The 26,563-nt window shown below is 55.4% G+C and overlaps 1 protein-coding gene across 19 annotated transcripts in view; it reads right to left on the reverse strand.

The window, feature by feature from the left end:
• Positions 1 to 22,826, reverse strand: part of ABLIM2 (actin binding LIM protein family member 2) — a 189,118-nt gene extending 166,292 nt beyond the window's left edge. For 16 of the 19 annotated variants that reach the window (XR_004027220.1, XM_030800864.1, XM_030800866.1 and 13 more), the window contains exon 1: positions 22,679 to 22,809. Coding sequence is in view for 18 of the 19 variants with exons in the window: in XM_030800864.1 (XP_030656724.1) it covers positions 22,679 to 22,688 (10 nt within the window). In the remaining variant the exon portion in view is untranslated. Of the gene's footprint in view, positions 1 to 22,678 lie in introns of all 19 variants that reach the window. The other 3 variants (XM_030800851.1, XM_030800867.1, XM_030800869.1) reach the window with 3 other exon arrangements.
• Positions 22,827 to 26,563: the final 3,737 nt, after the last annotated feature.

The following is a 26,563-nucleotide window of genomic DNA, read 5'->3' on the forward strand; positions in this document are numbered from 1 at the left end:
AGCCTCCAGGACTGTGAGAAATCAATGTCTGCTGTTTATAAGCCACCGGGCTATGATATCCTGTAAGAGCGGCCCCAGTGGATGAAAACAGATGCCCTCAAGAAGCGCAGATGACGCGGGTTCCGAAGGACTCGGCACCCAGACCGGAGGCCGGCATCATGGGCAAGGGGCCTCTCATGGCTGACCTGTTTCCTCATCAGCACATCAGGACAATAAGAGCTCCCATTTCACAGGTGGTGAAGAACCAACGTGGTGAGGAACGAATAAAGCAGCTCGTGGAAAGTGCTGTGCATGGGGCCTGGCACCCGGTCCCTGCGCTGAGGTCACCTGCCACGGAGCTGCTGACAGGACCATTAAAACCCCGATTGTGCATGTGCTCGCCCACGTTCACAGCAGCAGAATCTCCACCAGCCAAGCATTGGAGACGATCCTTGCATCCATAGACATGAACAGATGAGCAAAACGTGGTCTATACGGACGATGAACTAGCACTCAGCCCTAAGAAGAAATGAAATCCTGATGCAGGCTTCAGCATGGATGGCTCTTGAGGACACCATGCCCAGTCCCAGGAGGACAAATATCACAGGATGCCACTTATATGAGGTCCCAAGAGTCATCAACTTCATAGAGATGGAAAGTAGAAGGGTGGGTGGCAGGGGCCAGGGAGTGAGTGTTGAAGGGGGACACGGCTTCCATTTGGGAGGATGAGAGGGTCCTGTGGGTGGATGGCATTGCTGGTTGCACAGCACTGTAGTGTACGTGTGTAGTGCCACAGGACGGCACACTTAAGAACGGTCTAGATGGAGATATAACGTACACATAGTGCCACCGTTTTAAAAAATGATGACAATAGATGCCCTCTGTGCCCAGGGCAGCAAAAATGCAAACTAGACATGGGGGAAGGGCTCTGCTGTACCAGGTGGGGGCCTCGCCTTCTGCACCCCGCGTGGCTGACTTTGTGCGTCAGTGGCCTGTTGCCCACCTGAGTCTCCGGGACCCACCAGACAACTCGTGGTCTGCAGGGCATCTGCCAACAGTGCCACTGTCTGAGTCATGCTGACGAGGCCGAGGGAAGCGGAGGAAGGAAGGTGCATGACATTTTCCCACTCAGCATGGCTAAATGTACGCCTCACTGCCTAGTGCCATGTCCTGCCACATGGCGTCAGGTCCAGCTGCAACTTTCCAGAGCACATGGCGGGGCCTCCCGGCTCAGGCCTCAGGAAACCAAGTCCTGTCACTCGCTGCTATGGTCTGAATGTTTGTGGCCCCCTCGCCAAATTTGTGTGATGAAATCCTAACTCCCAAAGCAATGTATTAGGAGCTGGGCCCTCGGGAGGTGATTAGGTCATGAGGGTGGAGCTCAATGAGCTCACTGTCCCCTTCCGTAGGAGGACACAGAGAGAAGGCCCCATCTATGAGGAGGCGGCCCCCAACAGAGCCCACTCTCCATGCCTCCATCTGGGACTTCCAGCCTCCAGAAGTGTGAGAGTTCAACGTCTGTCTTCGTAAGCCGCCCAGGCTGTGGTATTTGTCGTGGCAGCCGGGCTGACTCATACACTGACCTGGGCACTACTCAGGCCCTTAGTCCCCAGCAGGCGCTGGGACCCCCGACTCTGCTTTAGGGGCTCACTGGCTCATGGGATCCTGAGCCGGGTGAGACAGTCCCTGCTCTGGAAGTCCTTGGTCAAGGAAGGCGGACAGAAAGGGCACGAACCTGGACAAGCGGACAAGCCCATGCCTCACGGGGACAAAGACAGTGGGGGCGGCCGAGGGCCTGGGGAGTGGCTACAGGGAGTGCGCCCCATGGGGCAGGCCTCTGGTGGATTTGGGTGAAGGGGCAGGGGAGCGGGGGCGTCCCACAAGGGGAACCGCCTGTGCAAAGACACAGGGCTGGGGAAGGGCCTGGCCCTCATGGGAGCCCCTAAGAGCTCAGCCTGGCCGGGCACAGGGGGTGGTGAAGAAGTGATGGGAGGTGCAGTTGGCGAGACGCAGCCACATCACAGCCCCTCAGCCAAGCTGTGGAGTCGCTCCCTGTGCACAGGGCTCACGGGCTAGCCTGACACGGTCCTGCCCTCAAAATGCCCCCACCAAGTGTCAAATGGTGCAGCCACTGTGGAAAAGTAGGGTGGGCCCTCGAAGACTTAGAGATGGAATGGCCATTTGATCTGGCAGTCCCACCTTCTAGGTATCTACCCCAAAGAACAGAAAGCAGGCTCTCTAGGAGATACCTACACACCCACATTCACAGCGGCCTTAGTCACATCAGCCAAGAGGCAGAAGCTGCCCAGGTGTCCTTCGGCAAATGAACTGATAAACAAAATGTGGCCCAGCCATTCAGTGGAATATGATTCGGCCTTAAAAAGGAGAGGAATTCTGACACAGGTTATGACATGGATGACCCTTGAAGACATTACGCTGAGTGAGATCCGAGTCACAGAGGGCAAATAGTGCAGGATTCCACTGATAGGAGGCCCCTAGAGTCGTTGAATCCACAGAGACAGAAGGAATGGGGGTGACAGGGGCTGGGTGGGGGAGAATGGGGAGTGAGTGCTTAATGGGGACAAAGCCTTAGTTTAGGGAGATGAAAAAGGTTCTGTGGATGGACAGTGATGATGGCTGCATCATCATTCAACTGTGTGAATGGACTTAATGCCACTGAACAGCATACTTAAAAATGGTTAAAATGGTAAATTTTAGGGTGAGTGTATTTAACCACAATAAAAAATAAAATTTAAAAATACAAAACAATCAAAAACAAAAAACAAAAAAACGAAGAAAAAAATACAAAACAATCATATGGAACCAAAAAAGAGCTCATATAGCCAAGATGAACCTAAGCAAAAAGACCAAAGCTGGAGGCATTCTGCTACCTGACTTCAAACTATACTACGAGGCTACAGTAACCAAAACAGCATGGTACTGGTACAAAAACAGACACACAGACCAATGGAAAAGAATAGAGATCTCGGAAATTAGACCACACATATACAACCATCTGATCTTCAACAAACTTGAGAAAACAAGCAATGGGGAAAGGATTCCCTATTTAATGAATGGTTTTGGGAAAACTGGCTAACCATATGCAGAAAATTGAAACTGGACCCCTTCCTCATACCTTACACAAAAATTAACTCAAGATGGATTAAAGACTTAAACTTAAAACCCAAAACTATAAAAACCCTAGAAGAAAATCTAGGCAATACCATTCAGGACATGGGCAAAGATTTCATGACAAAAACATCAAAAGCAATTTCAACAGAAGCAAAAATTGACAAATGGGACCTAATTAAACTAAAGAGCTTCTGCACAGCAAAAGAAACTATCATCAGAGTCTGGGTATGGTGGCTCATGCCTGTAATCCCAGCACTTTGGGTGGCTGAGGTGGGTGGATCACCTGAGGTCAGGAGTTCAAGACCAGCCTGGCCAACATGGCAAAACCCCGTCTCTAATAAAAATACAAAGATTAGCCGGACATGGTGGCAGGCACTTGTAATCCCAGCTCCTCGGGAGGCTGAGGGCAGGAGAATTGCTCGAACCCAGGAGGCGGAGGTTGCAGTGAGCCGAGATCACACCATTGCACTCCAGCCTGGGTGACAAGAGCGAAACTCTGTCTCAAAAAGGAAAGGAAAGGAAAAGGAAAAGGAAAAGGAAGAAAAAAAAGAAACTATTATTAGAGTGAACAGACAACCCATGAAATGGGAGAAAATTTTTACAATCTATCCTTCTGACAAAGATCTAATATCCAGAATCTACAAGGAACTTAAACAAATTTACAAGAAAAAAACAACCCCATCAAAAAGTGGGCAAAAGACATGAACAGACACTTCACAAAAGAAGACATTTATGCAGCCAACAAACATACGAAAAATCTCAACATCAATGATCATTAGAGCTAATCAAAACCACAATGAGATACCATCTCACACCAGTCACAATGGCGATTATTAAAAAGTCAATAAACAACAAATGCTTGCGAGGCTGTGGAGAAATAGGAATGCTTTTACACTGTTGGTGGGAATATAAATTAGTTCCACCGTTGTGAAAGACAGTGTGCTGATTCTTCAAAGATCCAGAACCAGAAATACCATTTGAACCGGCAATCCCATTACTGGGTATATACCCAAACGAATATAAATCATTCTATTATAAAGATACATGTATGTGTATGTTTATTGCAGCACTATTCACGATAGCAAAGGCATGAAATCAACCCAAATGACTATCAATGATAGACTGGATAAAGAAAATGTAGCACATATACACCATGGAATACTATGCAGCCACAAAAAGGAATGAGATCGTGTCCTTTGCAGGGACATGGATAGAACTGGAAGCCATTATCCTTAGCAAACTAACACAGGAACAGAAAACCAAACACTACATGTTCTCACTTACAAGTGGGAGCTGAACAATGAGAACACATGGAAACGGGGAGATGAACAACACACACTAGGGCCTGTCAGAGGGGTGGGGGGAGGGAGAGCATCAGGATAAATAGCTAATGCACGCAGGGCTCAATACCTTGATGTGGGTTAATAGGTGCGGCAAACCACCATGGCACACGTTTACCTATGTAACAAACCTGCACGTCCTGCACATGTATCCCAGGACTTAAAATAAAATAAAATAAAGAAAAAAATACAAAACAAAAGCAATGCTCCCCATCTGGCGAAGGAAACAGAGAATGTGGTCAAACACACCACAGGGAGCCATGCAGTGGGATCCCACACGGCAGCTAAGGAATCAGCCATGCCAGGGGATTTCATGCCAGGCAGTAACTTCGTGAAACAGTGCCAGAGGAGGACCGCATTGTGAGCCACCCAGAGGCTTGGAAACCTGGCGGGGAGCATGGGGGAAAGGCAGCAGTGGCACGGGGGGCCTTGCCTGCATGTGGGAGCCACACGTGGCCTCTCTTTAACTGGCTTCAATGCCCCTTCAAAAACAAACGCACGTTCTGTCTGTGACGCCGTTACTCCCATGGCCACTGCTACTGATGATGGAAGCGATGATGATAAAATCGACCCCAGAGAATACACAAGAGGGCAGTGACCCAGGGGAGCTGGGGCATCCTGAGGGTCCCACGGAGCCCGGCAGAGAGTAGCATCCGGACACATGCGGGAGGAGGGAAAGGGGTAACGATAGTCAGAAAAGAGTGCATTTACCCCAGCTCCTGAGTCAGGGTGGGGTTCAGGGAAGGGAGGTGGCCGCCAAGAAGAGCTCTGAAGAAGTAGAAGCTGGACCAATGCAGAGGAGGCCTGGGTGGTGTGAATGGTGTTTTTCTAGAACTCCTTACTCATTAAAATCCACGGTAAAGCCTGCAGCTGTGGGCTGGTCTCCAAGGCCGCTGAACCTGACCTCAGGCTCAAGTGGACCCTGCCCCTGTCTCCAGCCCCCTGACCTGCCCTTGCCTTAGCCTCACCTGTCTAGATATTCTCGCCATCCTGCGAGTCATCTCCAGGTAGCAGGAAGGGCCTGGGACTGGGAACAGACAGCCTTGAGCTCAAATCATAGCCTTGTCTCTTCCCGGCCATGTGACCTTGGCCACCCCCTCTCCCCAACCTCCAGAGCCCTAAGTATTTCTAAGAATTCTGGAATCACTCTAAAGAGATCACAAACATCGAAGTGCCTGGCCCTGGGCAAACAAAACCTATAATCTTACGGATTGTAAGACCCACAAGTCCAAGCCCCAGACATGACCTGCAGTTAATTACCAGCCCCTCTTCCTCCTCGGCAAACCACAGCCACACACGCCTCCTTCACAGCTTTCCCCGCAGCTAGCTTCCGTTGGCCTGAAGCTCACAGGTACCCAGGGAATGATCTTGGCCAAACACATGCACCAACATTTGAATAATTCAACTTCCATAAAAGGGGAAGGGAGGTTATGCTTAATATGAAGCATAGATTATGCTTTTATGTTTTTTATTTTGTAGAGACAGAGTATCGCTATGTTGCCTAGGCTAGTCTCAAATTCCTGGCCTCAAATGATCCTCCTGCTTTGGTCTCCCAAAGTGCTGGGATTACAGGAGTGAGCACATAGATCTGCTCCTAATATCAGCCAGTTATGCTTGATATTAGGAGCAGATTTATGTGCAGATCTGTCCACAGGAGACCTATTTGGGAGGGCAATTGTGAGTTCTAAGTAAAAGGAGAATTTGCAACCAGTGCTGCTTGCCATGCCGTATCTAGGGTCCCATCTGAAATTTCATATGTCCACCTGTGTGGGGCCAAATGCTGCACCTGCACTTCTAGTAGAGACAGAATACATGCACCCTGGATCTGAGAAGAGTGGGAGGGCCCCCCCCCACCCCAGCTCCATGCAGGAGCCCACCGGAAAACCTAACCATGGGTGCAGAGGGGAACGAGCTGCTTGGCCATGTCATCCTGGGGCCAGCGGGGCGCCGTGACCAGCCCACCTCCCTCCAGCTGCAAGCCCAGCCTCTAGTGGCACAGCTGTTCGAGTTGTCCTGAGTCAGGTGGTACCATGGGAAATAGAGGGTTCTATTCCTGGCATAACTAACCCTCTTTCCTGGATCTAGGACAGCAAGGGCCAGGACACTGCCCGGGTCTCCACATCGGCTCGAGCCCCTCCCAGAGTGTCTGGGTCTCACAGTCTCTATGGCACTGATCCCCACTGCTGTAACTGCCTGCTCCCAGCTGGTGTCTCCTGCTGCCCGCACTGCCCGAGGGCATGGACTCTGCCTCCCCTCACTGCCCCAACATCACCCCTGGGGCCGGCACTGAGGGTCCCAGTGCCCAGGGGCTGCACTGGCAGAGTCCATTACGATGACTCTCCACCTTCAGGCACAGACGGCACACAGTCCTGGTCACCCGGCTTCCCTATTGCCCTCCCTGGCCCAGGAGTTAAAGAGCCACTAGCTTGAACAAGATGCTGCTAAGCCTCAAAACAGGTGCCCACCCCAGCCCTCTGCTGCTCTTGAGTGAAATTATGACGAGGGCTGTGGGTGGGCTGCACGGGCTCACTGGGTCAGCTGCTGAATGGTGCATCGTGGGTGCTGGCATCCTTGATGTGTGCTCGCGGCCACGAGGTGGGCACAGAGGGGGACCAGGGCTCCTGAATCAGCGGCCTTGCCCTTAATGGCCCTCACTCTTCCCCTGCACGGTTGGACAAAGGTGCCACTTCCTGCAATTGTGCAGCACCAATTGTCCCCTCTCTGGACCCTGCCCTCCCCAAGGACAACACCATCCCTTTCTGGTCAACGGGCCCGTAGTGAGAACGTCAGCCTGGCCCGGCCCTTGAGGAACCTCAGGCCTGGGGAAGGTGGGAGGGAGAGGAAGATAGCTCAGTGAACGAGAGGGGAGGCACAGGGACGTGGCCTTGGCACCTGTTCCCTGAACACTCTCAGCCAGCCTCCCTCCCCTCTGCAGGCCCCCCTCTTCCCAACTGCAAAGGCCCCAAGTCCTCCCTTGACCCTGGCAATACCAGCTCTTGTCCTTCTTCTCCCCTTCCTTCATGGCTAGACGTCTTGAAAAGGGTGTCAATGTCACAGTGCTCATACTGGGAGGCGGGGGTGGGAGTGGGGGGCGTCTGCAAATGCATCTCCTGGGGCCTGCCCAGCTCTATCACAGCATCCCAGGCTGAGGCCCAGGCATCTGCATGCTGCACTGTCAGGGGTCTCCACCCCTCTAAGGAAGGAGCTTCCTCCAGACACCGACTCCCAGGCCACCGAGGCTGGGTTCCCTACACTGTCACTGAGCACGTACTACCAGCCAAGTGCTATGGGAGGTACCGGAGGACCACGGTGCACAAATGCAGACAGCACTGTGGAGCCCTGCACCCTGCACCCTACCCAGGGCCTAAGGTCAGGGCACGGATGAAGTTCCTCAAACACACCCCCTCCCTCCCATATGGGGGGCTCTGCACTAGCTGTCCCTGCTGTCAGGTGCTCTTCTCCCACTGCTTTGTCTGGCTAACTCCTACTTGGTTGGATGTCACCTCCTTCAGGAAGCCTGCCAGGATTTCTCTCTCAGGCCAGGTTCACTTTCTCTCTGGCCCCACAGCCCCCCCTCCCTGAGAAGTGCTTTCTCACGGAGTGTCATCACTTACTGCATGCCTTCTTCGTTGGCTGGGTGCTCCTGGAGGGAAGAACTGCCTCCAGTGCCTGGCCAGAGGATCGACATGCTCCAGAGAACATACCACCTGTAGCCTCCCCGCCAGGCCTGTGGATGCTGCCTGGCTGCATGTTAGAGGACACGGCTGCCCGTCAGCCCTGGGGTGGGGCCGGGCCTTTGCAGCAGGCTGGGGGGTCTTCTGTGAGGGGCGTCCTTCCTGCTGTCGGTCTCCTTGGGGAGCGGCAGGTCCTCACTGAGGAAACCGGCGCTCGGAGGGGAGGACTTAGGTCCCAGGAGAAACCACCAGCCCCCACCCTGGCTTCCCAGGTCAACACCAAGGAGGGGCCAGCTGTAGCCTGATGGTCCCCTCCCTCCCAAATCCAGAGCAAAGTCCTGCTGGGATCTCCTGCTGGGCCACAGGGGTGCCTGGCAGAGTTGGGGAAAGGGAAGGGATCAAAGCACCCAGCAGAGCCTCAGGGAGAAGCAGCCCCTGGTGCTGGGACAGAAATTCCTGGTAAAATCCCAATTTCCAGCAAAATACTCCTTCTAAGTTGTCAACCTCCTAGGAGGCTGTGGGTCACATTTTAAGGAAGAAGAGACAGAGAGTTTCTAAGTCCCTTCCAGAATCCGCATCTACCCCCTACGGCAGTGATGACACTGCCCCTTATGCCCCAGGGCCGCCGCTGGGGCACTTGTTCTATTTGAAAGGCAAGGCGTGGAGGAGAATCACAAATACGCAGACAGCACATAAAATGACTCCGGCGCTGAGCTGAGAGAAGGCTTGTGAAAGCCTCACAGGAAGCTGACCCACATTTAATGCAGATTATGGAGGGAGGGAGGGAGGGTGCCATTCAGCTGAGCACAGGGTCTGGAAGGACACAGCCTGAGATCCAGTGCCAGCCCAGCAGGTGATGCGGGACAGGCTTCTCCATGTCACTTTGCCTCTATGTCCCCACCTGTAAAATGGGGAGTCACAGCTCCCCACCGCGCCACCCGGTGTGAAGAGGACTCACAGAGGTGACACGGCCCACACTCAGCCAGTGTTATGACCCCCGCTGTGCTGCTGTTCTCCACCAGCCACCGGGCACCCTTTTATCAAGAAGCGTGAGCTCTTTGGAAAGCATAAAAATGCACCATCCGCAAAAGGGATGTTTTTTATCAGGCGCAGAACTCTTTGTTCCCTATTGGCCTGAGAATTTGAAAGAACCCGTGGGGAGACACGCTCTGGGGAGGCGGCGGCACTGACTGGGTGTTCTGAGAGGCAGGCATGCCAGTGGGAAGCCCACCTCCCATCTTTACCAGCCATGTGACCTGGGGCGGGTCATGCCTCCTGTCTTATCCAAGCACCCTCATCTGCCAACTGGGAGCAGTAACATCGCCCCACAGGGCTTTGTGATGTCGGAGATCAATCTGCAGCCTCGCTCTGGTGCCCAGTGTTGCTAGGTGCTCTGTAAATGGCAGGTATTGATTTTTTTTTTTTTCCAGACAGAGTCTCGCTCTGTCGCCCAGGCTGGAGTGCAGTGGCATGATCTCAGCTCACTGCAACCTCCGCCTCCCAGATTCAAGCAATTCTCCTGCTTCAGCCTCCCAAGTAGCTGGGATTACAGGCACACACCACCACACCCAGCTAATTTTTGTATTTTTAGTAGAGGCAGGGTTTCTCCATGTTGGACAGGCTGATCTTGAACTCCTGACATCAGGTGATCTGCCCACCTCGGCCTCCCAAAGTGCTGGGATTACGGGCGTGAGCCACTGCGCCCGGCCAGTATTGATTTTCATTAGACAAATCAATCACTCCCTTTGGTCCCACTCTGGTGAGCGCCGGGGGTTCCTGAGGTTGCCAGCACACCCAGGATATATTTAGCTCTCTGCTGGAGCCCTGCCGGGTGCTAGCATTCCAGCTGAGGACATGAAACCTCAGGCCAGCTCCTAATTTCTCATTGGCAACCATGGATTTTGCTGCAGAGCAGAACTCCCTTTCCTTTATAACCATAGACTAAATTATCCCCAGACTACACACTCGTGTATATATATATATACACACACACACACACAAACACAAACACACACATACACACACACACACTTGAGATCCCTGTGCTTGTAACATGTCGATACTGCTCACAGCCCTAGCTCAACAGTGAAAGTCCACCTCCCAAAATAGAGAATCTCAGAGCAAGAGGACCTGGCCAGCCGCCGGGGAGGCTGACAGCTGCTTCCTAATGGAGTGTCCTTGAGAACTAGTATTGAGCAAACCCACCACTGGCATGTCCTTAAAATGGATAAGCAGTGAAAACATAGAACAGTGAAGCGTTAGGAACAAAGGAAAATTGCCCATGATCCTAGCACATTTTTTTTCTGAGATGTTTTTCTGTGTATTTTGCAGACTGTAAGAAATGATGTGTCCTGTATTCTTCGTCTACCACCAGCCTTCACATATAGTTTATTCATGCTTCATAATATCTTTAATGCACAATATTCCATCTTTTATCAGCAGCTGTCAAAGTATGGTCTAGGGAGGTCCTCAGGACCTCACACAGGGTTTGGTGGTCAAAATCCTTTCAATAACAACACGAAGATATGGTTTCCCTTTTCAACCTCACTCTCTCCTGAGTGTACAGTGGAGTTTTGCAGAGACCGCATGACATGTGACATCACAACTGATTTAATGCAGGGCAGACATCAGAATCCAGCCGTCACCTACAAAGTCAGATATTAATGAGATTTACAAAGCTGTAAGGCAGTGCCTCAACTCACTTAAAATGCTCTTATGTTAACGTGCAGAGCAGTCATTGTCCTTTTGTGGTTTAACACATCTTTTATTTTTCAATTTTCATTTATTTATATTTTTGGAGACAGGGTCTCATCCTGTCACCCACGCTGGAGTGCAGTGGAGTGCAATCACGGCTCACTGCAGCCTCAACCTCCCAGGCTCAAGCGATCCTCCTGCCTCAGCCCCCAGAGTAGCTGGGACTAGGCACATGACCAGCTAATTTTTTTATTTTTTGTAGAGGCGGGACCTCACTATGTTGCCCAGGCTGGTCTTGAACTTCCGAGCTGAAGTGATCTGTCCACCTTGGCCTCCCAAAGTGCTGGGATTACAGGTGTGAGCCATCATGCCCAGTCAACAAATATTTTTTAAACTGTTTTAATTTCGAATACAATAAATATCAAGAAATATAATGCACATAAGCAAAAGCTCTCTAGGGTCCTCAATAATTGAACCCTGAGGCCCTAGAAGTTTGATAAGTGCTGCCACAGATAGACAGGAATTTCCTTAGCCAGTGTTCTGCGGTTGGACATTTACGTTGCAGAGTATGTAACCCCCACAATCAATGGCTTTTTATTTCTGAAATTCATGTCTGTGTTTCAGAGCCTTTCTTCAGAAGAGATTCCCAGAAGTCGCATTATTCCATCAAAAGGCATGAATGTATTTAAGGCTCCATACATTTCACCTAACTGCTCCTCAAAAGATTGATATTCCTGTCCACAGTCTGTGACAGGATCTAGCTCCCGAGATGTTTAAATTTAGCGAGTAACATTTTTTTATCCTATGGGAAGTCATTCTCACTTTCTCATCCATCCTAGAGACCCCACAGGGAGAAGAAAAGGTATGGACCTCGTAAACAGGATGCACCAAGAGAATACCTGTGCCTGGCTGAGTAATGCCTCCCCCAGAAGATATCCACATCTAATCGCTAAAACCTGCGACATATGGTTAAAAGGGGAGGGGTCTTTGCAGGTGTCATTTACATAAAGCGTCTAGAGACTGGGAGATGATTCTGGATGCTATGGGCAGGCCCTGAGTGCAATCTCAAGACTCTTTATGGGCAGGAGGGAGCGGGAGAGACACACACAGTGGAGAAGTCGCATGAAGATGGAGCTGAGGGAGGTTTGAAGATGTTGCTCTGAAGATTGGAGCCATGTGGCCACAACCCTCAGAATTTAGCAGCCACCAAAGCTGGAGGGGTGAGGACTGAGCCTCCCCTGAGCCCCCGAGGGAGCAGCCAGTGCCGTTTAGCCTCTGACACTGACACTGAACTGCTGGCCTCCAGAGCTAGGAGGAAATGCCTTCTCTTGCTTTAAGCCTCCCGGCTTGTGGTCACTGGTGACCGCAGTCCCTAGACACTCACAGGTGGTCTTTGCCCGGCACTCCGGTTGTGCCACCTTCCCTGAGCGAGGCACGGACCTGCACAAAACCCTTTCTTTAATGTGTGAATCGCCCTTTAATCACGAAGTCAGCCCTAGGCCCAATATCCCAGAAGAGGGGGCACGAGTCAGGGCCCAGCTGGAGACCAACCCCAAACTCTGGTGTGGTTCCCTGAGGCCCAGGTGGGCAGGCACCAAGGGACAGTGGACCGACCTTGTTGGGGGAGAAACCCCTCACCAAAGCCCACCATGCGCACCTTCCTTGGCAGAGAAGGGGTTTGGGGTGGCAGGAGGCAGGGGCAGAGGGAGAAAAGGAGGAGGCAGCGGCGGTGCAGCAGAAGCCCTCCTGCAGTGGTCCTGGGCCAGGCAGGTTCTGAAGGGCCCAGTGTGTCTGGAGGGGAGAGAATAAGCTGGTGGATGAGAGGGCTGCAGCTGCGGGTGACCTAAGCAGCACCGAGGTCCTGGGGAGGCCTCCCCACTGGATTCCAGAGGGGGCTCTGGGCCTACAGTGAAGCAGGGCCCACAGGAGGTGAGGGAGCCGCTCAGGACGCGGGGGCGCCATGGCGCACCACGGTTAGGAGTGCGGGTTCTGCAGCTGGCACAGTGCTTCTCAGCCGGATCACCTCGGGAGAGTTACCTAATTCCCTGGGCCTCCGTTTGCTCACCTGTAAAGTGGGAATACTGGAAGTCCCGAGCAAGGAGATGTGATGTAAGGATTATAGGGTGAAAGCACATTGCAGTGCAGCCCCGGTGCGGTGCTGGGTCCACATCGGGGAACCGCGGAAGCCGTTCCCCCATGGGCATGCGCAGCAGAGTCCTGCTTGCCTGGAAGCAAATGCTACATCCCAAGGTGTCCACTGCCCCAAACCACACAGGGGCTCAGAGTTGGGAAGATCCTCTAGGACAAGCCCAACCCCAACAGAGATGAGGAGGTCAAGGCTCAGGGGGTGCATGGCCTGGGCTGGCTCCTGGTCCCCCGCCTCTCCATGAGACCACCCCTATCTCCTCCCAGAGCTGCTTATGCACCAGGAAACCCAGGCTCCGCAGGCACCAGGGAGCTCAGGCCACGCCAGGACGCGGGATCTGGAGGCACTAGGGAGAGGCCAGCTGTGCCGAGGCCCAGGGTCCCCAGACACTAGGGAGACTCAGGCCACGCTGAGATCTGGGGTCCCCAGATACCAGGGCAGATCCAGCCGGAGTGTGAAGGGGTCTGCAGGGCTGGGGCCATCTGGAGGCTCCAGGGGAGATCCACTTCCCTGCCTCTTCTAGCTTCTAGGGGCACCCAAGTTTCTTGGTGCAGGGCCCCTCCCTTCACCCTCAGAGCCAGGCGTGGAGACTTCTCTCTCCTGCCGTCTCCTGCCTCCTGTTAGCGAGAAGCCTCTGGCCCCCCGAAATCCAGAGCAGTCTCCCTGTGGCAAAATCCTTCACAAAGTCGCATATGAGCAGTCATTTTGCCACATGAGGTCACATAGTCACAGGGCCTGGGATTAGGACATGGGCACTTTTGAGTCCACTGTTCAGCTCCCCCACACCATCCAAGAAGAGGTATTTCAGAGAGGGCAGGTCCCAGCTCCAGGCTACAGAGCGGGCAGGAGCAGATGCAAATCTCCGCAGGAAACCCCAGCTTGGTCTGTGCCCACCAGTTCAGAGGAAGGAGGGAAGCAGAGGGCCTAGAGATGGGAAGAAAGCTTCACCAAGGCCCTGGGGTCCGGCAGCGCCTTGAAAGGGAGAGGAGGAGGGACTCTAGGAGAGTCGGGGCGGGCAGAAGGCAGCAGGAAGAATGCAAGGCTGTTGGGGGATCAGGGCAAAGACAGCACATAGTAGGTACTTAATAAATAGTCGTGGAGGGACGGGAGGAACATTCTGGAAGAGCTCTGAGCCCTTGGGAGGCTGCTGACTGCTGGACACAGAGGAGGCCTGGACCTAGGCCGAGACTTCCCCAGCACCTCACACCCAGGACTGGCCCTGTGCCCAGACAGGATGGGGCCTATGGAGAAAGACCCCACACAGCCGGTCCCTCTGTGGGACGATTCAGAGGCTCCCAGTGGGACTGAGTCCCCACTTGCCAGAGTGGTGTCCCCCATCCAAATGCCTCTTCCTGGCTTCCCCTCCCTTCCCCCCTCACCTTCCTCACACCTCCCTCGTGCTTCCTGGGGTCACCTCTCAGGTAGGCCACCTGCACCCAAGTTCCCACTGCACCTACTCAGGGAGGCTAAATGGAGACAGTTGTGGGGCAAAGGGGTTGGAACATCATGAGGGCATCTGAAACTTGGCTGCCAGGTCGAAGCTCTGGATGCTCCTTGGAATTCTTCCTTCTGGGTACTTCATGTCCAACTACAGCATCAACTGATGTCATTTTCCATGTGCGATCCCAGGGACACTGAGGTCTGCAGAAGCAGAGGGTCAGAGAGACAGGCCAGGCTGTCACATGGAATGATGGCGGACAGACGAGAAGGCCATGCTGCACTGGGGACAGAGTTCCACCCATCACTCATCCTCCACTCCTTGGGTGTTCACGAAATGCCTCCTCTCATTCCACCCGAGTGGCTTTCAGGGGAGCCAGTACAAGGCCCCGTCGTGCCCTGAGGACAGACGCCAGCGGGGTCAGAGGCAGCATGCTAGCCGCAGTGACACTGAGCACTTTTCTTGGTGTGCTGGCTGGACTCACATTGCCAGATCGTCTCTCTAACTCGTCGCTCTAAGCACAGAGAAACCAAAGTCCCAAACTTCCAGCACAGGGTGCGAGCTCTGTGCAGGAGGTGGGAGGAGCCACTGCTGCTGCCTGGGATGGGGGCTGCTCAGTAGAATGCGGCTAAAATGAAGCTTCGAGCTGAGATCGATGACTCAAGACACCACGCCTCCTGAGGATGCTATGCCAAGAAGAACCGGGAGCTGGGCAGCTCTCTGGAGACGGTGCTCCTCCTGGCACTGGGCTGCAGCCTTATAAACAGGACTGAGATGGGGCTGGCAGGGGAGACGGCAGGACCAGAGAAGGGGAGGGGAAGCTGTGAACCCAGTCTAGGGTGTGGGTGACGACGCCAAAGCGGCTCCCACAGGGCACGACGTCAGGTTTGTCCCTGAGCTGTGAAGGGTGTTTACAGCGGTGACAAAGGCCACCCTGCCCGTTCCCTGGTGCCTGCTGTGCCCAGGCCCTTGACTCTCACTCAGCATCTCTGAGTCTACAGTAACCCCTCAAAAGCAGCTGCCATCACCTGTACTTTTCATGTGGGGAACCTAAGGCAAAGGGCAGTTAAGCAATCCGCTTGGAGAAACACACAACTAGCAAGTGACGATTGAGGCTGGAGCCCAGGTGTGCCCGACCCCAGAGTCAGTGCACCTTCCGAGGCACCCAGACTGCCCCCCTCACGTTTGGAAATGTTCGGCCAAGGGAAGTGGCATGAAGCCACCTAGCTCGTTATCCGCAGCAGCCCTGTTTGTTCGAGGCCTGGAAGCTGCTGATGGCGGGAAGCCCCAGAGCCAGCCCTGGCATGGACCAGTGAGCATCCCAAATCCAAAGCCCCCTCCTCCGCCCCAGTCCTTCCCACAGACACGAGGGACCCAGCTGCCCTCCTAGCTTGCGCTCCAGGCAGACATCCACAGAAGCCGCTAATCCGCAGGCGGCGAGGCACCTCCCTCCACGCCAGAGACCCTCAGCGTGAGGCCCAAGTACTGCTCACCCAGCCGGGAGCATCTCGAGAGCCCAATGAGAAAGGCGGGCGCAGCAGGGTCCCCGAAATGGCAGCCAGGCCTCACACCCAGACAGTGGGCGGGGTGGGGCGGCAGTGTCAGAAGAAAGCAGGGTCGTCCCCCGAGGATGGCAGTGGCCCTGTTTTTACAGATGGGTACACCGAGGCACAGAGGGACAATGACTTGTCCAAGGTCACAGAGGTCCAGGCGAGGGGCTGGAGACGCTGCTGGGCTGGGCTGTGTAAGCAGGGGGAGAGGCACTGCCTTCAGTGGAACAGATGGGCCCTGGGGGGGATTGCAGGATTTGGGGTGGGGGAGCCGGACCAGAGGGCCAAGGGTCCACGGGGGCACATGGGCTCAATGTGGTGAAAATCCCTCTCAGGCCCAGGCTATCTGAGGGTGAGTCACAGGGGCCATGCCATGACGCTAGGCAGGAACCCCCATAGGAGGCGGGTTTGGGTCTGGTCCTGCCTCCTGGCTCTGTGCTGGCAGGTCCTGCACCTGGAAAATGGGAATAACACACCACGACCCAGGCGAGAAGATGGGCTGTGTGAGACCCTCACCAAGAAGCACCATCATGATGCCCCCAAACGGGCCAGGCTTTATCCACACCAACACTCAGCCATGCCTTATGAGGCAACAACCAATCCCCCATCGCCACCGGCTAAAGCGTGCAGGCAGGGGATAGGCGGACAGAGCCCGCCCAGCCATGCAGGCAGGGGATAGGCGGACAGAGCCCGCCCAGCCAGGGACACGCGTGTTGCGGCTGAGTTGGGCACACTGGGGTCCGAATCCCAGCGCTGCCATTTACAAATCACGTGACACCAGGCCCTGGATGGGACTCGCAGGCATTTCCTCCTCCGTAGGCAGAGATGCCACCGGCCGCTCTGAGCAGCACTGCCAGGACCCCGGGAGGAAACCTATACGAGCATCTGGCCCAGGGCCCCAGGGCGGCACTTGATGAACCGTGGTCTCTGCGACATTTAAGCCTGTCCCACCTGGGCACTGCCCGACACCCTAGACACCCCGAGCAGCCCTGGCCATGGAAAAATTCCTTGAGTAAATTAAGACTACTCGACTCGGGTTGCTCTGTGCTGGGTGCGAGCCTGGGAGGTCTGCTCTTTCTGGGCTTCCCCGGGACTGGGACAGCCTCGTCCATCATGCGGGGATGACTGCAGGACACATGTGATAAGCCTCAAGCACTAGGAGCTACCCCAGGACATGACCCACGTTTTCCTATTGCAACTATTTTAACAACCTCTGTGAGCCTCTACCACGTGCCAGGCAGAGGCTGATCAGCTCATGAGACCCTCAATCCCTACGGAGATCCTGGGGAGGGGCAGCAATGGAAAGAAGGACACAGAGGTCTGATCTTTGATCATGCTAGCAAGTGGCGGGGCTGGGTGTGAGCCTGAGACCCCACTTCAGGGTAGGTTTTACGGAGCCCTACCCAGGCAGAGGCACAGCCAAGGGGTGCAGCAAGGAAGGCCCCTAAGTATCTTTGCAGGGAAGGGGCTATGGAATCCAGGCTCTGGGGTTGGTCGATGGCATCAGGCCAGCAGCCTGATCTGGCTTCAAGGATAGGCAGTGCCCGCTTAAAGGGCCAGCAACAAGACAGGCCCCTTCATCTCCTAGTGTTGCCAATTTCCTCTCGCCAGCTTAGAGGTCTCCCGTGACCCAGATGATGCTCTGGAAGCCCAGGCTGTGGGCCAGGCAGCTTTTCCGAGTCAGGGACACACACCTTTTTCTGGGACAGTAAGACTGGACTTTCTAAGAGTTCATCAAACTCAAGACTTGATTCCAGAAAATATCCTACCTACCCCCAAACTATCTCATTGACAGAAATCATAGAGTCAAAGAATCTTGGGTGGCCAGGTTAGGAAGGAACCCTGCACATCACGGAAGAACAGGGCAGAGCTTGGGGGTGACCAGGCTAAGCGGAGACTGCCAATGTCTGGGCAACAGCAGTCCTCTCCAGATACAATCTCAGATGAATTTCTGGGTCGGGGGGGTCTGGCTTCTGCTTCACCTCATTCAGAGTGGAGTCAGGCAGGGAAAATCGGCAGCGGTGCAGCTGCCTGTGCTCAGCTCCCTCAGTGCTGGGAGACACCCCCATCCCATGCAGCAGGCAGTGGCCCTGCAGAACGGAATCGCCGGGCTTCTCCCGGAGTGATGGGTTTCTACCAGTGCGTGCCCTTCTCAGAGCTGGAGGCAGAGTGTGCTCTCTTCTTTCCATTCGATCTTTCAGTACAAAAGAAAAGGGCACACAATGAAGAAAACTTGGAAAACACATGGAAAGTAAAAAGGTGCAGAAGACGGAAAACTTTGTTCCTTCTCCCACAACTTACAGATGGGCACCGACAGCACTTCCATACATTGCCTCCCTCACTGTTTCTGTAGAGTTGACATCCTATATGACATACAATTTTGTCCTCAGCTGTTTTCTAAATTAAACTTATTTTCTTTTCTTTTTTTTGGAGATAGAGTCTTGCTCTGTCACCAGGCTGGAGTATAGTGGCACGATCTCAGCTCACTGCAACCTCTGACCCTGATTCAAGCAATTCTCCTGCCTCAGCCTCCCGAGTAGCGGGGATTACAGGCATCCACCATCACACCCAGCTAATTTTTGTATTTTTAGTAGAGATGGGGTTTCACCATGTTGGCCAGGATGGTCTCAGTCTCCTGACCTTGTGATCCGCCCACCTTGGCCTCCCAAAGTGCTGGGATTACAGGCGTGAGCCACCGCACCTGGCCAATTAAACCTATTTTCTTAAGCATTTTCTCCCAACATTAGAAATTCTTTACATATGTAGTTAATTCTTCACATGGGTAGTAACTTCATATACATGTCTTCCCCACCGCCCAATTAGAATATAAGTTCAAGAGAACATAGATTTTGGGTTGTTGTCATCCGTTGCTGAATCCCAGGGCCTGGAGCAGCGTGGGCTCATGTATTAGTCTGTTCTCATGCTGCCAATAAAGACATACCCAGGACTGGGTAATTTATAAAGGAAATAGGTTTCATGGACTTACAGTTCCACATAGCTAGGGAGGCCTCGCAATCATGGCGGAAGACGAAGGAGGGGCAAAGGGACGTCTCACATGGTGGCAGGCAAGAGAGCGCGTGCAGGGGAACTGCCCTTTATAAAACCACCAGCTATTGTGAGCCTTAATCACTACCACCAGAACAGCGTGGGGGAAACCACTCCCGTGATTCAATTATCTCCACCTGGCCCTGCCCTTGACACGTGGGGATTATTACAACTCAAGGTAAGACGTGGATGGGGACACAGCCAGACCGTATCAGCTCATAGTAGGCATTTTGCGCGTCTTTGCTGAATAATGAGTGAGTGAGATGGAACAGATGGCTCATATTCCATCACTAGCTTCCACGGTTTGGTGGTTTCTAACATTTTGTTGTTACTAGTAAGGCTGAGATGAACGTTTCTGTGGCTACGTCATTGCCCATTCTTGGATTAGGTGAAGAAATGTGTCTCTTCCAAATACTAGGATCTGCACCATCCACAGTCTGAGGACTAGGGCTCAGGTTCGGGCTCTGCCACATCCTCTCCTTGGCCCTGGATAGCTGCATTTCCTTCGCTTGGTTTCCCCCTTTGTGCAGGTGGGTGGGTTTGGGCTGGAACATTCCTCATGTCCCTTCCAGCTCCATGATCCTAAGAGCAGCATGGAAACGGAAGGCTGAGCCAGCCACCAGGCCTCCCTTGGCCCCACACCCCTGTTATGGACTGAATTGTCTAAATTCATATGCTGAAGTCCTAACCCCCAGTACTCCAGGATGTGACTATGCATGGAGACAGGATCTTTAAGGAGGCCACTACGGTGACATGAGGTCATGAGGGTAGGCTCTAACCCAGTCTGGCTGGGGTTTTCATAACAGATTAGGACACAGACACACACAAAGGGAAGATGGTGCAAGGACACAGGGACAGAGTGGCTGTCCACAAGCCAAAGAGAGAGGCTTTGGAAGGAAGAAACCCAGCTGACACCTTGATCTCAGACTTCTGGCCTCTAGAATTGGCAAAAAAATAAGTGTCTTCTCTTTAAGCCACCTGGTCTTTAGTACTTTGTTATGGAGCAAATTAACACAACCCCTCAGGAGCCTCTGTCCACCTGGGGGAATCTGACCTTCCAGGCCAGCAGCTGCCCAGGAGGACATTCAGGCTCAGAAGGAGCACAGGCCTTGCTCAAAGATCTGGTGCCCACTGGTGGCAGACCTGGCACTGGAATCCCCCCCACCCCACCCCCTGCCCCAGCTCAGGTACCTTCCTCAACCCCACCCCCAGCTGGCCCCCTTGTGACCACGTGGGCTGCAGTGAGATGAAGCTACACCACACTGATTGTCACCTGCTGGGCTCACCATGTGTGGACTGGCACTGCACTCAGAACTAAAGGCCTGCCCGCCATACTACTGGGGAAACTGAGGCGGGGGCACCCCACAGCTAGGACATTGGATTCAGATCCAGGCCTGTCTGGTATGGGACGCCATCTCCTTCCACCTTGCCATGTGCCATATAAACAATCGCCCCGGCCACCTGAAATCAACAGGCAACAAAAGTAAGGCAACTGCATGGCCTCCATCCACACCCGGGTCATCTTGGAGGCGCCCTGTGTCATGAACTGAAGATGTGCACACAGCCCGAAGGAACAGGGAGCCTGCAGCCCAGGAGGGTTAAACAGGTTGCCCTGGGCTCTGAGCCTCCGGCCCCTTTGGGCAGCTGGAGACTGGACCAGATGATGCTCAGCCACTCCTACCAGTGCTGAGCTCTGGAATAATGCCAGCCGGCATGGGGAGGGCCAAGGGGGACCTGCCCTTGTTGCCCTTGTTGATGATGGAAGCTCCTGTCCTGCCAGACATACACAGTGGCCGGACGTTAGAGCCCACATGCCAGGAACAAGGGACCATGCTGTCTGCTCTCCCCCACTATGTGGGTGGCAATGCCTACTGTGCACATCATCGGCTGGGGACAGGGCTGGGCAGGGGCGACAGGTGGTCCGGAGAGCACACACTGCCAGTTCCAAAGGGCTGGATTGATTCAGAGAGGCTGGGCTGAGCTGAGCTGGCCACCCAGCAATGACCATCCCAAACTACCGAGGGCCTCCCAGGTGTGGGGCTCTTCATGTTGTACCTTGTCCCCTTCAGGCAACCAATGCTACTGCTCTTACAGGTCAGGAAGCCAAGATCTGGAAGGTGCCACCGATGCCTAAGACCACCAGGCAGGCACCATGGTTCAAACCCCAGTCTCTGCCCCCAACTGCCCCAGTGCCCCCACACCCCTTCTCATCAGATGCAGAGGAGAGATGCCAGCACTGCTTCTGAGGCTCTCCCTGATGACAGGGGGGCCCACAGGTATCAATTATGGCCACAAGAAGCATAACATTACTGTGTGCACCCAGCCATTATCCCCACCTGCCATTAGATAAATGTGTCTGGAGGTTCTGCCGAGTCTCAGGGTGCCCTGCTCCCCAGCCACCCCCAGATAACTAGGTTGGCCATTTCAGAAATCCTCTTCCAAAGAGTTCTGCCTCCGACCTCTCCAACCGCCTGCCATTGCTCTCAGCTACTCCCAAAGGCTCCCTGCAACGCAGTCCCTCCTTCCTTGGATTGGAGGGGGAGGGAGACTATCTCCCCAGGGAGGGGAGTCCCTGGTCCCTCAGCCCCCGCCCCCTTCTAGGCCTACAGCCCACAGGAAGCTCTTACTAAATTCACATTCTCTCCCCAGTCCGATCTCCCCCAGGGGAAGCGGCTGTCCCCATTGGTTTCTGCACCATGGCCAAGGGCCATACTGCAGTCCCTGGCGCGACAGGCTTAGAGGAAAGAGCACAAGAGTCAGGGAGCCCCAGGTTCGAATCCCCGCCCCCCTTTCTGAGCCAAGCAAGTGACTCAAGCCTGGTGTGCCTTGGGTCACACCCTGAAAAATGGGGTGACAGCTCTTCCCTGTCGGAATGCAACGACAAGCCCTCAGCCCGGTGCGGGCCCCAGGAGGCTCTCAGATCCGGGCATCCTCAGGCCGCCTCCGGGGCTCACCGCCAAGGGCTCCAGTTCTAGGTCTCAGTTTCCCCAACAGCACAAGGCGCGGCTGGGCTCCAGCGCTGTGGGATTTTTCCAGCGCCGCACGGAGGCTGTCAGATCCCGGAGGGTGGGTGCGGCGGGAAAGGCAGGGGTGCGACGCGCAGGGGCGAGGGGCTGGAGACGCGCAGAGATCGGGTCGGGGCCGGGTCTGACACATGCGGGCTCCGGGTCCCCAGATCTGCTGCGGAGAGTCCTGGGCGCCGAGGGTCGGCCTGACGCCCCCAACCCAGGCGCTGCCGGAGCGGCGCAAGGGCGGCGCCCCCAGCTGCAAAGCCCCGCCTATCATCTCACCTCTGCGTGCCTAGGTCTGCTGGGGCCCCGGCCCTTCGCCCGGACCCCAGGCCCCCGCGCGGACCCTGACCGCTTTCTGCAGCCTGGAACAACCCGGACCCCCATGAGAAGCAAAGAAGGGGCGCCTTCCAGACAGCCTGGCGCAGCCACGCCGCCCGGCGCGCTGGGAAAGGATCCCCGGGCCCGCGCCAGTGAGCTACGCTCTCCGGGCGCAGGGCAGGGGGCTGCGCTCTGGCCGCTCGGGGCTGCAAAATCCTGGAGCAAAAGTTGGGTGGAGCCGCTGGGTGATTTTCCCCGGCGTTGCAGGTGCAGCCTCCGAATGCCACCCAGCCCTTGCGGCGCCGCGATCCAGCGCGGGGACCCCCTGGTCCCTCAGTCCCCAGCACTCACCTGTACTCATCTTAGCAGCAGCTCGGAGTCGGGGCGGCCCGGCGCTGCGACAGCCAGACCCTCGGGCCCGCAGGTGCCGCGCCCGCGCTATCCTTCGCCCGCCCGCCGGCTCCGCGCCCGCTCCTTGCGCACCCGCCCGGCAGCGCCGCCGCAGCCCCTCGGCGCGCAGGCCACGCCCACGCCACGCCCACACCTACGCCCCTCCTGACGACCCCGCCCCGCGCCAGCTGCCTGCCGCCCGGGAGCACCCTGGGAAGTGTAGGCGCCTCGCCCCCACCGCTCGGCCTGGCTCCCCAGCTGCCGGGCGAGCGGACTACAAGTCCCAGCACGCTTCGCGGTCAGCGCAGGCGCAGACGGGCGACGGTGGCTGAGGCCTTTCGCAATCGTTCTTAGATCGCTGCAGAGCTGTCGCCACCGCCTGAGGGGCGACCTGGGGACTGCCGCTCTCGGAAGTCCGGGAGTCGCTAGGAGAGCGGCGCGGGGAAAAGCGAGCTTGGTGCAGCTCCTCTTGAGTCGTGGAGCTATAAGGCGCCTGAAGACCTTCTGGGCCAACTCTTCTTTCCCAGTTTACAGAGAGGGAAACTGAGGCGGGGGCGGTGCTCGGGCAGGATTAGCCCGCATCTGTCGGCGAGGCTTGCACTGGCGGGGATTCGTGCGCAGGTTTCCTGCCTCCGGGCCTGGGCTGTCCGCGCCTCGCCACCCACCCCAGGCTCCCGTCGCTCCTCGCCGGCTGGCGCCCAGCTGCGGGGGTGCACGGGGAGAGGTGGCGCGGCTCACTTCGGCGCAGTCCCCGGCCCCAGCCCCCACGGTGACCGGCTCCCTTGTGACATCAGGCGCCCAGCACAGGGCGTGGACGCGGGTGCAGGAGAGGGAGTCAGGGAACCGGGAGGAGCAGGGGTCCCCACTGTGTGCCTGGTGCGACAAAAGGCGAGCTGCAGAGAGGTCGGGAGGAGCTGGCCAACACAAGGATGCCCACCGGGCGCGGAGGGCCTGGGCTGGAGAAGCATTTAGAATGCAGAATCTCGGGAACCTGCCATGGAGAGAGGCCAGGGACTTTTGGCTTGGGCCAGGGCTGTTTGGAGATGCTTTCAACAAGGGGAAGAAGATTGGGCACAGATGTAGACTGGATGGAACACCGAGGCAGGAGCAGGTACTCCTCCCCCTCCCTCAGCAGCAGCCGTCTCCCCCAAGAGAGGCCAGGATGGGAGGCCAGGAGTACAGTGGCTCAGGGGGGAGCTGAAGTCCTGGGGAACAAGCCCAGCCACACACACCCTAGAAATGCAAGAGGCCCAGCTAGGTCATTCTGCCCACAGCTGCAGGGTTCCCATGCCAGTCCACTGGGATCTTGTGCCATGTAATTGAGGGGGCGCCAGATCTAAGGATCAGTGAGCTAATGTGTGCCGTGACCCAGTGTGAGTTGAGATCAATAAATGTATTTGCTTTGCTGTTATTATTCTGGGTGCCTAACATAGGGCCTGGCACAGAGCAGGCACTCCGCAAATATCTGTTGAATAAACGGAGAGAAGGATAGAGGGGAGGGGACAGTGCTGGCACCTGGCACTCCTGGATCATAGCCTGAGAGGTAGGCCAGGCACCCACCTGCCATAGGGGCACCCTGCTGCCACTTGCCCGCTAAGGAGCTCTCGGTCAGGCTCCCCCGCAGCCTCTGTTTCCTCCCTCTGTGTTTCCAAAGGCTCCTGAGAACCTCCCAGGGGTGCCATGATTTCCTCCACACAGCCTGGTGAGGACGGCAGGGAGCCCTCCCACCTCTCCGCCAAGACCCTGTGAGCCAGAGGGTGGATGTGGGTGCCCTGTTTCAGACTGGTTCCAGAGCTCAGGACAAGGGGCTGGGGAGCCTTAACAGTTCTCAACCTGGAAGGGCCTCGGGGCCATGTGGTTCCAACATCTTCTTTCACAAGGGCAGAAACCAAGGCCCAAAGATGTCCTGCCCCAAGTCACCCAACAAGTTAGTGACAGGGTGGGGCTTGAGCCAGGTCTTTTCTTTCCTTCCTGCGCCGTGTCTGCTGAACTGGGACTTCAGCGAATCTGCTGGTTGAACTGAATCTATTGAAACAGACTTGGTTCTCTGTCCATGGTACTACAGGCCAGGTGTGACCTCAGGCAACTTGCTTGCCCTCTGTGTGCCTCAGTTTCTGTATCCTTCAAATCACAGTGCATACATACTCCTTAGGATTCTCAAACACCTTCTATGTGCTGGGCTTTCTAGTCCTAGTGAAGAAAATAGACAAGAAATCATTTCACAAGCCAGAAGATTCATTCTAGAAAAATGCTGCCCCTCTTATTTTTTAGCAGGCCTGGTGGGGTGTCAGGGGGTCTTCAAGAGGCTCATGGACACAGGGAGGCCCCAAACATGTCAAACCAAGGTCCTTTAAAGGTTCATTAAATGGGGACCGGGCGCAGTGGCTCACGCCTGTAATCCCAGCACTTTGTGAGGCCAAGGTGGGAGGATTGCTTGTGCTCAGGAATTTGAGACCAGCCTGGGCAACATGGCAAAACCCTGTCTCTATAAAAAATACAAAAATTAGCTGGGTATGGTGGTGTGTGCCTGTGGTCCCAGCTACTCTGGAGGCTGAGCTGGGATGATTGCTTGAACCTGGGAGGCAGAGTTTACAATGAGCCATGATTGGACCACTGTACTTCAGCCTGGGTGACAGACCCTGTCTCATGAAAAAAAAAAAAAATTCATTAAACGTGTGTTTAGAGGAGGGCCTTGGTGGGTACCTTGGAGGGTACCAACATGGAAGCAGGAGCCCCTGCCCTCCTCCTCCGGCCTCAGCTCGCATGCCCTTCACCACACAGGGAAGCCGTGCAGTGACCCATGCCCCCTTCCAGCAGGCAGGGGGTAGAGACCTGAACTCTGGGGGCTCCCTTCTACCTCCAGTGCTTATCCAGGTTCCCCGGGGGCTCCCATCCCATTTCAGTGAGGATCCTGTCAAGCCCCTGATAGGCAGGTGCCCCAGGCAGTGGCCTCGAAGGCCCCAGGCCCCATTTGCCCATTTCCACGCCCCCACTTGCAGCACAGCCCTTGGCTGCACCGCTGCTTCCTGAGGATCTGCCTGCTTCACTGGACTGTGGACTTCTCTGCTCTGCAGAGAGGAGTCTTATACAGGGGAAGAAACTTGGCCCAGGCTTCTCATTCCGGGAAGCACTAGGGGGAAAGCTAGAGCTTTCCAAGGCACCAGTGGAAAGGGCAGGGTTTACCTTCACCCCTCCTGGTGCCCCTGGTTGGAGACTTCAGGATGCACCCCTGGACTGGCCTCCCTGGGACGTGCTTTCAGGCACTCTGCCTTCTTTTGGGATTAGGAGACACTTAGAGGTGATGTGTCCACCTTTCCGCTGCTCTATGACGGGGTGCTCTGGGCTTCGGGGAGGACAGCAGCATTATGGGGGTCTGCCCGGGGGCAGGCCCAGGGCCAGCAGGAAGGTGACAGCCCCACAGGAGGCCAGAAGACAATGGTCAGAACCCTCAGTAGGACCCTGGGGAAACAAGGGCACCCCCTCCTTCTGAGTGTCCTAACCACTATTATGGGACGTTGGTTGTTCCAGCGATGGAGGGAGCAGAATGCAGAGAGGGCAGACCCAGGTCCATGGCCCGTCACACCCCAGGTCAAGCCATCCGAAGCCAAATGCTGCTTCCCTGGGGTGCCAGGTTTACATGTGGGGTCCCGGACCCGGTGATAGAGGCAGCCATAAAAAAACAAAAAGGCAGCCAGGTGCGGCGGCTCATTCCTGTAATCCCAGCAGTTTGGGAGGCCAAGGCTGGCGGATCACGAGGTCAGGAGTTCAAGACCAGCCTGGTCAACATGGAGAAACCCCATCTCTACTAAAAATACAAAAATTAGCTGGGCGTGGTGGCGCACGCCT

The sequence above is a fragment of the Nomascus leucogenys genome, chromosome 20 (genome assembly GCF_006542625.1).
Source record: "Nomascus leucogenys isolate Asia chromosome 20, Asia_NLE_v1, whole genome shotgun sequence".
Taxonomy (NCBI): Eukaryota; Metazoa; Chordata; class Mammalia; order Primates; family Hylobatidae; genus Nomascus; species Nomascus leucogenys.